Source organism: Geotrypetes seraphini, chromosome 7 (genome assembly GCF_902459505.1).
Source record: "Geotrypetes seraphini chromosome 7, aGeoSer1.1, whole genome shotgun sequence".
In the NCBI taxonomy this organism is placed as follows: domain Eukaryota; kingdom Metazoa; phylum Chordata; class Amphibia; order Gymnophiona; family Dermophiidae; genus Geotrypetes; species Geotrypetes seraphini.
This window is the reverse complement of record NC_047090.1, coordinates 157409714-157424616: the sequence shown is the minus strand read 5'-3', so window position 1 is coordinate 157424616 and position 14903 is coordinate 157409714. Positions and strand designations below refer to the sequence as shown.

The 14903-nt window shown below is 41.6% G+C and overlaps 1 protein-coding gene across 5 annotated transcripts in view; it reads right to left on the bottom strand.

Moving 5' to 3' along the window:
• PPP1R13B (protein phosphatase 1 regulatory subunit 13B) overlaps positions 1-14903 on the bottom strand; it is a 199805-nt gene that overhangs the window by 166425 nt on the left and 18477 nt on the right. For 2 of the 5 annotated variants that reach the window (XM_033952236.1, XM_033952238.1), the window contains exon 1: positions 8194-8385. The exons of 1 other annotated variant lie outside the window; for it this stretch is intronic. In XM_033952236.1, the coding sequence (XP_033808127.1) occupies positions 8194-8316 (123 nt within the window). In that variant the 5' untranslated portion in view covers positions 8317-8385. Of the gene's footprint in view, positions 1-8193; positions 8386-9077; positions 9141-14903 lie in introns of those variants that run through there. 2 more of the 5 variants (XM_033952239.1, XM_033952241.1) reach the window with 2 other exon arrangements.

Sequence of the window (14903 nt, the reverse complement as noted above, 5' to 3'; positions counted from 1 at the left end):
TTATCAAGGTATGTGGTAAGTTCGGCATTAACCAGCCCTTCTGCTATTTTGGTGAATAGCGGGATGCTTGCGATCGGTCTGTAGTTGGACGGGATATTGGGTGGTTCTTTTGTGTTTTTTATGATTGGGGTGATCGAGATGTGGCCTTGTTTTGCTGGGAAGCTTCCGGTAGATAGTAGGAGGTTAACCCATGCCAGCATATTTGCTTTGAAGTGGATTGGAGCCGTTTTCATAACGTTAGGGGGGCAGGTGTCTAGTCTACAGAAGGAGTTGGTATATTTGTTATAGAATTTGTTGAAGGATTGCCAATCGATAGTAGTGAATTGATCCCAGTTTAGGTCTGCTCTGGACCCCGGGTCTGGTTTGGAACTGTTGTTGTCTTGGAGGGTTGGAAAGTCCCCGTGGGGATTGGCAGGGGCAGTTATCGAAGATCTTAGTTTCAGTATTTTGGAGTTGAAGAAGTCGGCTAGGGAGTTGGCGGTTAGTGGATAGTGGCTCCAGGGGGGCCTGCCCAATCAGTGAACGGCTTTCCAGCCTCTCGGGTGAGGCTGTGGGGCTTACCTGGGGATGGAAGCATGTATGCAGGATAGTGGCGCCGGTGTTCAACAGGGAGCAGGAGGAGGACAAGACAGGGGGTGCCGGTGTTCAACGGGGAGCAGGAGGAGGACAAAACAGGGGCGCCGGATTGCAACAGGGATCAGGAGAAGGACAAAACAGGGGCGCCAGTGTTCAATGAGAAGCAGGAGGAGGACAAGATAGCAGGGCCAGTCTTCAAGGACCAGAAGGAGGACAAGATAGCGGCGCCAGTGTTCAGGGAATTGGAGGAAGACAAGATAGCGGCACCAGTGTTCAGGGAATAGGAGGAAGACAAGATAGCGGCACCAGTGTTCAGGGAATAGGAGAAAGACAAGATAGCTGTGCTGGTGTTCGGGTGGTAGCTCAAAATTAAAACTGAGATACTCATTTCTGGGCCATTTTTTTGGCCCAAAAATCTCGGTTTATGTTTGAGTATATATGGTTACAGTCTTAATCTCATTACTAGGATATCTCAAAATTCAATAAATCAGACCAGAAAAATAAATCTTGCTTACTAACTGGATCCCTTAAAATAAAATAGAAAAAAGGATTCTACAGCTTGACTTATCTATCAGCAGACATGTAAGTTGATTTCAACTCTTATCAATCAGTTAATCAGCAACAGATAGGGTAGAATATTTTTATTCCACATTCCTCACCTTTTAACACCCAGTGCAAGATTGTTTTCAGTTTAATATCCTCTTTAAATACAAGTGCTACATTTGGTTCAGAAATATTTCATGGAAAAGTTAGGCATTCTGGAGACCATGGCAAAAATTTGGGAGAGAGTTCTAAAGCCAACTGAAGACTGCACTTTCTTCTACTTCAGGCAAGTTTATGGGCCACCTGAGGCATGAAGATCCAGGGCAATCAACCTATTTGTACCCCCCTAACATTGGCCAAGAAGTAAGGAGTTCCAACCAAAGAAAAGCTATAGATCTCTTCTTACAATGATCTGATAAAGCAAACATTTTCTTTCCTTAGCCTGAGAAGATTAACAGCTTTCTGCGACCTTCCACCATGAAAGAAATCATTAACAAATACTATATATATAAAGCTAGAGTGGTACCACCAGAGCACTGAGGAAAGAAGAAATCAAAGGAAAATTCACCCCTTTTAAGGCATTGTTACAGAAAGCACAGTTACTTACCGTAACAGTTGTTATCCAGGGACAGCAGGCAGATATTCCCACACATGGGTGACGTCACCGACGGAGCCCCGCAGCGGACAGCCTCGAAAGCAAACTTGCTTGAAGATCTCGAACTTTCGAGCACTGCACCGCGCCTGCGCACGTGCCTTCCCGCCCGAACTAGGGGGCGCATCTCCTGAGAGGATCCTCAGTTCAGATACCTAGCCAAGAAGCCAACCAGGGGAGGTGGGAGGGTTGTGGGAATATCTGCCTGCTGTCCATGGATAACAACTGTTACGGTAAGTAACTGTGCTTTATCCCAGGACAAGCAGGCAGCATATTCCCACACATGGGTGACCTCCAAGCTAAATAGAAAGGGATGGAGGGAAGTTGGCATATTACGAAAAAAGATTTTGCAAAACAGATTGGCCAAAATGGCCATCCCTCCTGGATAAGGTATCCAAACAATAATGAGAGGTGAAAGTATGAACCGAGGACCAAGTGGCAGCCTTGCAGATTTCCTCAATAGGAGTTGATCGGAGGAAAGCTACAGACGCCGCCATAGCTCTAACTTTGTGGCCCGTCACTCGACCTTGCAAGGAAAGACCAGCCTGAGCATAGCAGAATGAAATGCAAGCAGCCATCCAGTTGGAGATTGTGCGTTTTGATATAGGACGTCCCAACCTGTTCGGATCAAAAGATATGAAAAGTTGAGGAGATGTTCTGTGAAGTTGAGTGCGTTGAAGGTAGAAAGCCAAAGCACGTTTACAGTCCAATGTATGAAGAGCCGCCTCTCCTGGATGAGAATGAGGCTTTGGAAAAAATACAGGCAAAACAATAGACTGATTGATATGAAATTCTGAAACAACTTTAGGTAAGAATTTAGGATGAGTACGTAGAACAACCTTGTCATGGTGAAAAACTGTGAAAGGTGGATCAGCCACTAGCGCTTGTAACTCACTGACACGTCGAGCAGAAGTGAGGGCGATCAGGAAAACAGTTTTCCAAGTGAGATACTTGAGATGAGCTTTGTCAAGTGGTTCAAAAGGAGATTTCATAACTTGAGCTAAAACAACGTTGAGATCCCAAATCACAGGAGGTGGTTTAATAGGAGGATGGAGATTGAGAAGTCCTTTCATAAAACGAGAAATCATAGGATGTGCAGAAAGGGATTTTCCATCCAAAGGCTGATGAAAAGCAGCTATAGCACTAAGGTGGACTCGGATAGATGTAGTCTGAAGTCCAGATTGTGATAAATGAAGTAAATAGTCCAGAATTGATGTCAAGGAAGCAGATCTGGGAAGTAAATTACGTGTAGAACACCAAGCAGAGAATCTTGTCCACTTTTGACCATAACATTGTCTAGTTGATGGTTTTCTGGAAGCAAGTAAAATATCTTGAACAGACGGAGAAAATTGAGAAAAGTCTGTTATATAGAAAGGTACCAAGCTGTCAAATGTAGAGACTGTAGATTGGGATGAAGCAAAGATCCTTGATTCTGCGTGAGAAGAGAAGGAAATATTGGCAGAAGAAGAGGCTCCCTGGTGCTGAGTTGAAGTAGAAGGGAGAACCAAGGTTGCCTGGGCCACCGAGGAGCTATCAGAATCATGGTGGCCCGGTCTGATTTCAACTTGACTAGAGTCTTGAGAATCAGAGGAAACGGAGGAAAAGCATAAAGGAATTGATTCCTCCAGTCCAGTAGAAACGCATCCGCTTCGAGACGCTGAGGAGTATGGATGCGAGAGCAAAATTGAGGCAGTTTGAAGTTGAGAGGTGACGCAAACAGATCTATCTGTGGAGTCCCCCATCGAGCAAAAATTTGGCGAAGAGTAGGAGAATTGATTGTCCATTCGTGAGGTTGTAGAAGACGACTCAATTTGTCCGCCAAACAATTTTGTTGACCCTGAATATAAACCGCTCTGAGGAAGATGTTGTGAAGAATCGCCCATTGCCACAATTTCAGAGCCTCTTGACAGAGGGAGTGAGATCCCGTCCCTCCCTGTTTGTTGACATAATACATGGCTACTTGGTTGTCGGTACGTACTAGAATCACCATGTCGTGAAGTAGATGCTGAAAAGCTTTGAGAGCATAGAATATCGCTCTGAGTTCCAACAGATTTATAGAACACCACCGGTCCGCTTGGGTCCAGAGCCCTTGAGTGCAAAGACCGTCCACATGAGCTCCCCATGCATACATTGACGAGTCGGTTGTGAGGACCTTCTGATGAGGAAGAGGATAAAACAGTAAACCTCTTGAAAGATTCAAAGAGAGCATCCACCAGCGGAGAGACTTCTTTAATGAAGGCGTGATGGAAATTAGTCGAGTTGGTGGATCCACTGATTGTTGCCATTGAGATGCCAGTGTCCATTGAGGAATGCGAAGGTGAAGTCTGGCAAAGGGAACCACATGAACTGTAGAAGCCATGTGACCAAGCAGAACCATCATTTTCCTTGCTGGAACAGAGGAAAGTTGGCAGAATTGGTGGGACAGTTGAAGGAGTGCATCCTGACGTGGTTGTGGAAGATATGCTCTCAGATTGATAGTGTCCAGAGTAGCTCCTATGAACTGGAGGGACTGAGAAGGAGTCAGCTGAGATTTGGGAAAATTGATGTGAAATCCCAAACTTTGCAGAAAAAGAATAGTCTGTTGGGTCGCTGCAATAACCCCTGAAAAAGAGGGAGCCTTGATGAGCCAGTCGTCTAGGTATGGAAATACTTGAAGACCTTGGTTGCGAAGAGCTGCAGCTACAACCACTAGGCATTTGGTGAAAACTCTGGGAGAAGAAGCCAGTCCGAAGGGGAGAACTCTGTACTGAAGATGAAGATTTCCTACCTGGAATCTGAGATACTTGCGAAAGTCTGGATGAATAGGGATATGAGTATAGGCCTCTTTGAGATCGAGAGAGCACATCCAATCCCCTTGATCCATCAAGGAATATAGAGTTGGCAGAGTGAGCATTCGAAATTTCTCTTTGACTATATATTTGTTGAGAGCTCTGAGATCCAAAATCGGTCGCAAATCCCCCGTCTTTTTGGGAACTAGAAAATAACGGGAATAAAATCCCAAGTTCCTTTGTGGAAGAGGAACTTCCTCCACTGCTCGCAGGAGAAGAAGAGCTCGAGCTTTTTGAAGAAGAAGGGGAAAATGCGACTGATTTGAAAGACACTCTCTTGGATGGCGATCTGGAGGTGCCTGAAGGAGTCGAAGAGAGTATCCCTCTCGTATGATGGTAAGTACCCAGAGGTCTGAAGTAATGAGCTCCCATTGGTGATAAAAAGTGGACAGGCGACCTCCTATGGGGAGGGGAGAATTTGGAAACAGAGAAATTTGAATGCTCAGGTCGAGATTGTCAAAAAGACTGAGCAGGCTTGGTGGCAGCAGGAGTCTGAGATTTTTGTTGCCTTTGTTGTGGAGGAGGCCGACGAGCAGGAGGTCTAGAAAAAGCAGGAGTTGTTTTCTGCGGATAGCGACGTGGAGTTTGTTTGAAACCTCTAGTTGGTACAGGTTTAGGTTTTGGACGAATGAGGGAAGCAAAAGAGCGCTCATGTTCTGAAAGACGCTTTGTAGCTGCCTCAATAGAGTCATCGAATAATTCATTTCCTTGACAAGGAAGATTAGCCAATCTATCCTGAAGGTTAGGATCCATGTCCACTATCCGTAACCATGCTAATCTACGCATGGCTACTGCAAATGCCGACACTCTAGACGAGAGTTCAAAGGCATCATAGGAAGCTTGTAGCATGAAAAGTCTCAACTGAGAAAGAGTCTTAAGGATATTTTTAAATTCTGATAGGCGATTGGTAGAGATGTCCGGGTAAAATGAAGATAAAATCTTTAAAAAATGGTTGAAGTAGGACGTAAATATGTAATTATAATTAAGAACTCTATTTGCCATCATAGAGTTCTGGTATAAACGACGTCCAAACTTATCCATGGTACGGCCTTCCCTACCAGGAGGAACCGAAGCATAGATTTTGGAGGGATGTGCTTTCTTCAATGATGATTCTACAACTAGAGATTGATGAGAAAGTTGAGACTTTTCATATCCTTTACAGGGGACCGTTCTATAACGAGATTCTAATTTGGATGGGATAGCAGTGATAGAATAAGGAGTTTCCATATTGCGAGTGAAGGTCTGCTGTAGAACAGGAGTCATAGGTAATCTGAGTGACTCTTTTGGAGGATGGGGAAGCTCCATATCCGCTAAGTATTCAGGAGTATATTTTGAGTCTGAATGAAGGTCTATCTTGAGAGCTTGGCCCATGTCAAAGATAAATTTGGCAAAAGAAATTGATTTTGGATCAGATGTTTCCTCAGGAGAACCACTGCGAGATTTATGTTGAACTGAGTAGGATGGAGAAGCCTCTCTAGAATATGGTGAAAGGTCTGATTCCAGACGCAGAGTGACCGAAGAAGCTGCACTGTGAGTTGGAGTAAGAGAATGCTTTCTTTTCAAACTCCTGGAAGGAGAAGTAGCAGGTGTACGTGTTACAGAATGAGTCGAGGTATGTGTAGGACTGTCTCGACGGACTGGCTTCGACGGTGTTCTGGATCGAGAAGGGCTTCGAGTCGAGGCTCGTCGAGATCCATGCTTCGACTTTGACTTCGAAAAACAAGGTAAAGAAGCCTCGGTATCCAAATTCGAAGACTCCCTCCGAAGCTTAGAAGGAACAGGTCTTGAATGCTTCGATCGATGCTTCGGAGGAGGTGAGCCCGGAGAAGACTCTGATGAAGAAATGTTCTTCGGTGTCCGGGATCGGCCTCGGGAGACTGGAAGCTCTGGTTGAATGACAGGCTGATCAGTCCGAGGCAAGGTCGAGGACGGGACCAATTGAGCTACCAAGGAGGAAATCTGAGTTGTGAGTATAGATTTCAACATGTCCTCTAGCATCGGCACCGAGACAGAAGATTCTGACCTCGTAGGTGCAGCAGTACGCTCCGAAGAGGGCGACCTCGAAGGTGAGTATTCCCTTATCTTGGAGGTACGCTTCGAAGGTGGACGTGCCGAGGACTCTGGTGGCTTCTTGGATACGGCACCTGAAAGGGAACTCGGAGACTTACCCCCCGTAGAAGACTTCGTGGATGGCGTCGTCTTCGAGGCAACCGAGGCAGAATAGGTCGAGGCCTTCGAGACCGAAACTCCAGCCGGAGTCTGGGTCGAGGCCTTCGAGACCACAGGTGTCGAGGTCGTCGGAGTGGAAGCCTTCGAGACCGGAGCAGCCGCTACGGTCGAGGCCGGATCCGAAGATTGCTCCATGCCGAAAAGTTGAAAAAATTGAGCACAACGTCGTCGAAAGGCCCGTGGAGTAAGGGTGAAGCAGCGATGACAATCTTCTGGAGAATGAGAAGAACCCAGGCACTGTAAACAACGGCAGTGGGGATCGGTGACAGAAATCACCCGATTACACTGTCGACAACGTTTAAACCCGGTAAGAGGCCGGGACATGGAAAAAATAAAGTCCGTGTCGAACGAAGGAGCCTAGGCCTAGGCCCAAAGCTCGACGGCCGAACAAAAAAAGAAAAATATATTTTTTTTTTTTTTTTTTTTTTTATGAAAAGAAAAAGAAAGGAATAAAAAACAAGCACAGCGACCGACTTTAAGAAAGAAACAGCCGCGGTGATGAGAAGGCAATTGCTGCAGAGAAAGAGAACGTGTCTTCTTGTCTCCGCGGAAATAAACGAACTGAGGATCCTCTCAGGAGATGCGCCCCCTAGTTCGGGCGGGAAGGCACGCGCGCAGGCGCGGTGCAGTGCTCGAAAGTTCCAGATCTTCAAGCAAGTTTGCTTTCGAGGCTGTCCGCTGCGGGGCTCCGTCGGTGACGTCACCCATGTGTGGGAATATGCTGCCTGCTTGTCCTGGGATAAACAGTTTTACAGCTATTGAAATACTAGTCTCTAATGATCATGTTTTAAGTAACAGATAAATGCACTGATTCACCATGAACATAATTTATTTTTACAAAAAAGTTCATGACCATTAAGTCTTAATGGCAGATTATGATTACAAGAAAAACCTTAATACACTGTAAACACTGAAAAATTATTTTACATGAGTAAACAGAGTATGAAATATCACATTATCACCCAAAGAAAATATGAACATGGTTACTCAATGCTTTTGGCGAGACCCAGAAAATGAAAGAAACCCAAAGCCAAATATAATCCCAAGATGCAATTAAAATACTGTCTTGTGAACTCAGATAATAAGTTAATCAATTGTTTACATCTGCAAGCTACATTAGAGTAAGATTAAAATGTCCGTATAGAAAATGTTGGGTTCAAACCCTAAGGATGGATTTAGCAACAAATATACTTGAATCAGTGGGCTTCATACAAATTATAGCTATATTCACGATACTAAATAGAACAATTAAAGAGTCCAAAGATAGCATCAAGACAAATTCCTTTATCAATTATAAAACTATCACAAGAGAAATTAAAGGTAAAAACACAGTTGCTATTCCTTCAAAATTTAACTTCATCCCACCTTTTTGTGAATTAATATGTCCTTTTTCCTACCATTAGGCTTTGATTCAGTTCTATCCAATAGCCATAGTTTCTGTTTCTTCTTTACAATACTTTGTAGAATCATCTTAAAATAATCCCTCATGTATAAATGCACTAAACTACAATATACATAAAATAAAAAATGTAGAACATAGGACTCCAATCCTCACAGAGTTTATCTGTGTACTAGTTACAACTGAGACTCAGCTTAGATGAACATACTGTACTTTTAAATCTACTTTTAAATCCCCCTGTCATTAAGGGCAGTGATAAGACGTTCTATTGAAATAAGGCAGAGCAGAGCTGTGACAGCCAGTTGATATGATGGGTCAAGTTTCTCCAAATTAGGAATACTGTGCTATGCAGCTTTTGCTGTTACAGCATTGTGCAATGCTAATCTACTGCTTATACCATCATTTAGAAACTGTTAGTTAAAAGAAAAGCTTACTCCAAATAAGCCATTTTTAGCTCTGCTAAATATAGATGTTATTGATCTTGCTTTCCAAAACTTAACATTTCAAGTTATATATCCTTACTTTTAAGTTTATAAATGTTTGCCTTCATAATTCTTCCAATTAGCTTACACAATTCACATATGAACTCGGTCAGAAATGGAAAAATCCTATGGAATTCATTGCCCAAATGACAAATTCTGTCATTAATGTCTCCCTGATATGGGTCCCTTTGGCTTGATACTGCTGAAAGAATGCTGAAGGAATAACCATAACATTACATTACATTACATTACGGATTTCTATTCCGCCTATACCTTGCAGTTCAAGGCGGATTACAAAAGATTTGACTGGACATTTTCCAGTGAAGATTAGACCTGTCTACTGCTAACAAAGGTTTAGTTATGCTTACTTGAGAATTGCTTTCTTTGAGTCTTTCCATAGTAGTCCACATTAATGGGTTATGTACAGTCATCTGAAAAAACACCCCATGAAATATTCAGTTCTTAAGAAATGTTCACATATCAATGTCAAATCTTTTTTATTATTTATCTCTAGAAAAGAAAGTGATGTACTTGAAGGTAAACAACAAAAATTTTCCTTGCTTTACTCATGAAACAAAAGATATCCACAAAAATGTGTATTCTAACTGAGGAATAAATTAGGACACCCTAATAGCTAGTGTTACACCCTTTGGATGAAATAACTGCAATGAGACGTTTCTTGTAGCCATCTACCAGTCTCTGATATCTGTCTGAGGAAAGTTTGGCACACTCCTCAATGCAGAATTCTTTCAGCTGTGAGATGTTTGAGAGGTTTCTTGCATGCACAGCCCATTTCAAATCACCCCACAGCATCTCAATGGGATTAAGATCAGGGCTTTGACTCGACCACTCAAGGACTCTCCATGTCTTAGTTTTCAGCCAGTTCTTGGTGGATTTACTGGCATATTTTGGGTCATTGTCATGTTGCAGGGTCCAGTTCTGCTTCAGATTTAATTTTCTTACAGATGGTCTCACATGTTCCTCAAGCACCCTCTGATACAAAGTAAAATATGTTGGTGGATTCTATGATGGTGAGCTAGCCAGGTCCTGCTGCAGCAAAGCATCCCCAAACCATGACACTTCCACCTCCATGCTTCACAGTTGGTATGAGGTTCTTTTCCTGGAATGCTATATTTGGTGTCGAAATAATTCAATTTTAGACTCATCTGTCCATAGAACACTTCCAGAAGTCCTGGTATTTGTCTATATTCTCTCTGGCAAACTTCAGTCTGGCTTGATGTTTCTCTTAGAGAGCAAAGGTTTCCTCCTTGCACACCTCCCATGCAAATTAAATTTGTATAGTCTCTTTCCGATTGTAGAAGCATGCACTTTCACATCAAAAGTAGCAAGAGCCTGCTGTAGGTCCCGTGATGACATTTTAGGGTTTTTGGAGACTTCTTTTAGCATCTTGCAGTTTGCTGTAGGGGTCAGCTTGCTTGGACGGCCAGACCTGGGCACGTTGGCAGTTGCTTGGAAAGTCTTCCACTTGTACACTATTTTCTGGACCATGGCTAATGTCAAATTCTTTCGAGATCTTTTTAAATCCCTTACCAGACTTATATTCAAATATATTTTATTGAGCTCAATAGAAAAACCAGAAATAGGCACACAAGACAGCAAAACAAGCTCAAGATATATGAAATATCTCACAACATCCAACTACCCATCCCCCCAACAGTTCCCCCCCACCGTCCACCCCACCCCCAGTCCTCCTTCCAAGTACAAGCCCTAGGATAAACTGTAGTACAATATAAAAGGGGCAAAGTCATACATAAATGGAAGACAACAATATAAAAGAGCCTTAACAGTTAAGTAAGCAGCTACGTGCCACAGGTGTCATGGTAGCCCAAAAGGGTTCCCAAGTGCGCTGAAAAGAGCACCCCGGGAGAGAGGAAAAACCTAACATATCAGAATAGTAAACATCCAGCATCGCCATAGAGAGTAGTCAGGCACATCCTGATCAAGCCATTTAAGTAGGATACATTTCAATGCAAGAAGAACTGTCCACTTGAGAAAGGCAGCAGCCCCACTGATACGGGGGAATAGTGGGGGGACAGCTCCAAATAAAACTAAAAGGGGAGCGGCGGATAGTTATGTTCCAAATGTGCTCCACAAAGAGAAAAATTGCATCCCAAAAAAGAAATAATAGCGGGGCAAGTCCAAAACATGATGCTGAGTAAAATGGCTGTTCAGGTTCTGGCTCAAACAAAACCCTGGGGCAGATATCACTGCAGCACCATTTGGAATTCATATAAAGAAGAGCAGAGAAGGTCAAAGGAGGAGGAACACCCAATTGTTACCTAGGATAACCTTGGCCAAGTATTTAACATTATATCATCTGATGATTTCACTACAGAAAAGAATGAAAGGGCAGAAAACACCAAATGGGAACCATGGTTTCTTTATCTACTACCTACTGTGGTTTTCTTCAAAGTTCCTTTATGCCATGTAAATCTCCATGTATAACTTAATTTCAATTACACACCAAGCTAAAACAAATTGGTACCCAGTGAGAAGCAAAAAAAAAAAAAAAAAAAGGCAATGAAACAATTTCCAGAGAATAAGAAAACGTGAAGAAATAAGATCATAATACTTAGTTTTGCAACACATATAAAATTTCTCTCCCTTTCTCCCCTTCCCACTAACTTAACAGAACACAACAGAAACGGGCAGTTGCTAAATATTCTAACATTGAGAAATTATTTGACAAAGTATATTTTTAGGGACCTTCCCTTCCTAACATGTGTTCCCTCCATGTCTTATTATGGGTCCTAAATCTTCTGAAATAGTCAGATTACCTCTTTTCATAGCAGTTTTGACATCAAATAACTCTACAAGGTTTTGAGCTCTGGGAGAGTTATTCTATCATAGCATCTGATGACATCACACACTTAAAACATGCCTGATTTAAATCATACTGGTTACAGGGAACACCTGTTAACAGGAAGCAATTTTGCTCTCCCTGAAAGGCCTGATTAATGATAGCTTTTGTTCTGATTCGTCTTCCTGTTTTCCAAGTTCCTTAGGCCTTGACAGCCCTGTTACATTTAGCATACTAGTATTCCTTCTCATGTAGTAATCAAATTTACTATACATTAGGTTAACAGGTAATTGTGTGTGGGGGTAGGGGTTTATACTATTTGCTTTTTTTTTTTTTCTATCTTTCCTTCTTGATGTGGGCTTGTTTTTTTTCTTTTTCTTGGTATTTAGTGAAGATACTAAAATTAGACTTTATAAAATAGCCATACTCAAGCCACCAATTGGCATTTGAACTTATGAAATCTTCATCTCTCTAAACTGTTAACTAGAAGTCTACTTTTCCAAAGCTTTCATATGCTAGCTTTGGAACAAAATATCATTCAAGGTACATATGCTTTTTCTTACTGTCCATGCCAGACTAGTCTAAGTGGCGTATGTCACATCATAGAGAACTAGGTTCAATTCCCATTGCAGCTCCTTGTTACCCTGGGCAAGTCGCTTAACACCATAATTTGAGAGAAACATTTTTTGTCCTTATGTTTTGGGTCCAAGGTGAGGGGAGGTTAATGACTGGTGCATGGCAGAGAAGTGATTCTAGGCACTTCTTTGATTGGATCCTCCATATTGCCTGGTCAGAGCTAGTTCAAGTCCCCAGTGTATCTTGGAAGCTTTTAATGGGTTAAGCATTTTTCATCCTCTGTAAGAGTTTACTGTCTTTTGACAAGGTTCTGGAATTTTAGGGGCAAGAATTCATAGGCTGGCAGAAAGCACTTATGGGAGATCCTTACCTCATGCGTCTTCTCCCAACACTGGTCATTGTTGTCAACATTCAGAGGCTAACAACAAAACTATTTTGGTAGCTCCCTCCCTTCCTCAGGAAGATAGTTCTGGATAGAAGGTTTGACTTGGATGAGACCCTCATTGCTGCAAACTACTTTGATCTGGCTGTACTCACTCCTTCAAGGAAACATGTGAAGTCTTCTCAGTGATGAGAACAAAAAACAAACTGTGGATATGGATGTTCTAAACAATGATTTTATTAGTCACTTCACAATAAAAACATATAAATACAAATATAAATCCAAGTTTATAGTCCACACATAATTGTCCTACCGGACCCTACATGGTCCGTGTTTCGGCAAACACACCTTCCCCAGGAGTCCTAAAAGAAATGGGTGTCTAATGGTATAAATGAGAATTTCTAAAATGAATGAAAGTGACTGTGGTTCCAACCTTGTGCATGCTAATTAATGGCAAACCTTGATCGAAATGTGAAATATGTGCCAAATGTAATAACCATGCTGTTTAAAGTGGTGGCAAAAGACTTGGGAGGATGAAGGATGTGAGGATATGGATAGATCCTAAAGCAGCCAATGAAGAAAGAGAAACCGGAATACCATAGTGCATAGTGTGCACACTATAAATATTAAAATTTTGAAAATTAAATATTAAAAACAAGCACTGGTGAATATCATGGTGGCAGTTAAAACTTATTAAGAATGACCGTCTACATACCAGCTGATGTAGGAATCACAGACTAAAAACAATGTATGTGTCTTTAAGCTGTAAGTAAAATAGGTCATACAAAAAATATATAACCAAAGGGGTTACAAAGACACATAATAAGCTCATAAACAATTTCAAAAGTATAGAAATTACACACTCATGAACAAATCATATGTTCATGAGCATAAACACATCATAAGCTCATGAACAAATTCTGAAATATGAAAACTGTACACTCCTAAGAAGCACTTAAAAACATTGAATAACAGTTAAAATGAATCAATTTTGACAGAAAAAGGGGGCCCAAGCTTGAAACAATTAAAAAAAATTAAAATAAAACAATCATGTTCTCATCGCTTGGATTGCTTTCACTGTAGAATACTAAGTCTTCTCAGTGAACAGATGGATACGGATACTATTCAGGGGGCTCTCCCTTCACTCTTTGCGGAAAATCCAGTCACTTAACCAAAAACGGAAAAAAGGAGCTCACTAAAGAAACAATTTTGTTTTTACAAACCTTTTATATCACATTTCTTCTCTTTTCATAATATTTTCTTTGCCATTTCAACTTTTAAAGCAGATGTTCACTTTAAACAAGTGTAAGATAAATATTTATTGTTAAGTTTCACACCATACCCAAACATTTTGTTAATTCCAACAGCTCCTTCAGAAAATATCTGTTTTACCAGTGCAAAAGGAAAGCTATATCTCAACAGCTACAGCAGGTTTACATTCAATATGGCTATCATATTTCCAATTTCTCCTAACAAAATTAATTTTCATAGGTGCAGACCAATATTATACAACCTAACTTCTAACATCATCTGTGACCATCACAAGAAAGGCAATCAAATTACTAACAATGTTCAATAATGCAAGTCTTTACTTTTTTTGAAGTCTTCCCTAGGATGCTGAAACTCAGTTAATTCTAACCACACATTTACCGTATTCCTTATGACTGAAGAAATTCCTCTACTAGGGAGTCTAGTATATATATACCAGTCTCTCAAATTTCTCCTCCATTGAAAAGTAAATTTAGGCATAACCCGATAAACTTGTAGCTTTTAAATAATCTTCTTGATGAGCAACACTTCAGAAGAATATGGTAACACTTTCCCAGACCCAGCACAGAATAACCACTCTCGATCTGCATCTCTCAAGCTCTTATAAGCTTATGTACAGCTATAACCCCTTTCAGTTCCTTGATTACCCTCGAATGGATGCTATCCGGTCCAGGGGATTTATCGTTTTTAAGCCTATCAATCTGCCTGCATACCTCTTCTAGGCTGACCGTCAATTCTGTCAGTTTCCCATCCTTATTTCCTGCGTATAGCCTGTCAGCTTCTGGTATGTTGTGTATATCCTCTTCAGTAAATACAGACGCAAAAAATGTGTTCAGTTTGTCGGCAATGACTTTGTCCTCCTTTAGCACTCCTTTTATTCCATGTTCATCCAACAGCCTCACCGCTTCCTTCGAAGGTCGTTTCCCCTTAATATATCGAAAGAGTGGCTTGAAGTTTTTCGCCTCCTTGGTTATTTTTTCCTCATAGTCTCTTTTGGCCCTTCTTACCGCCTTGTGGCACCTGCTTTGATGTTGTTTGTACTTTTTCCAGTTTTTGTCCATTTTTTTACCTTTTCCATTCCTTAAAAGAAGTCTTCTTGTCTCTAATCGCTTCCTTCACTGCTACAGTGAGCCACACTGGTTCCTT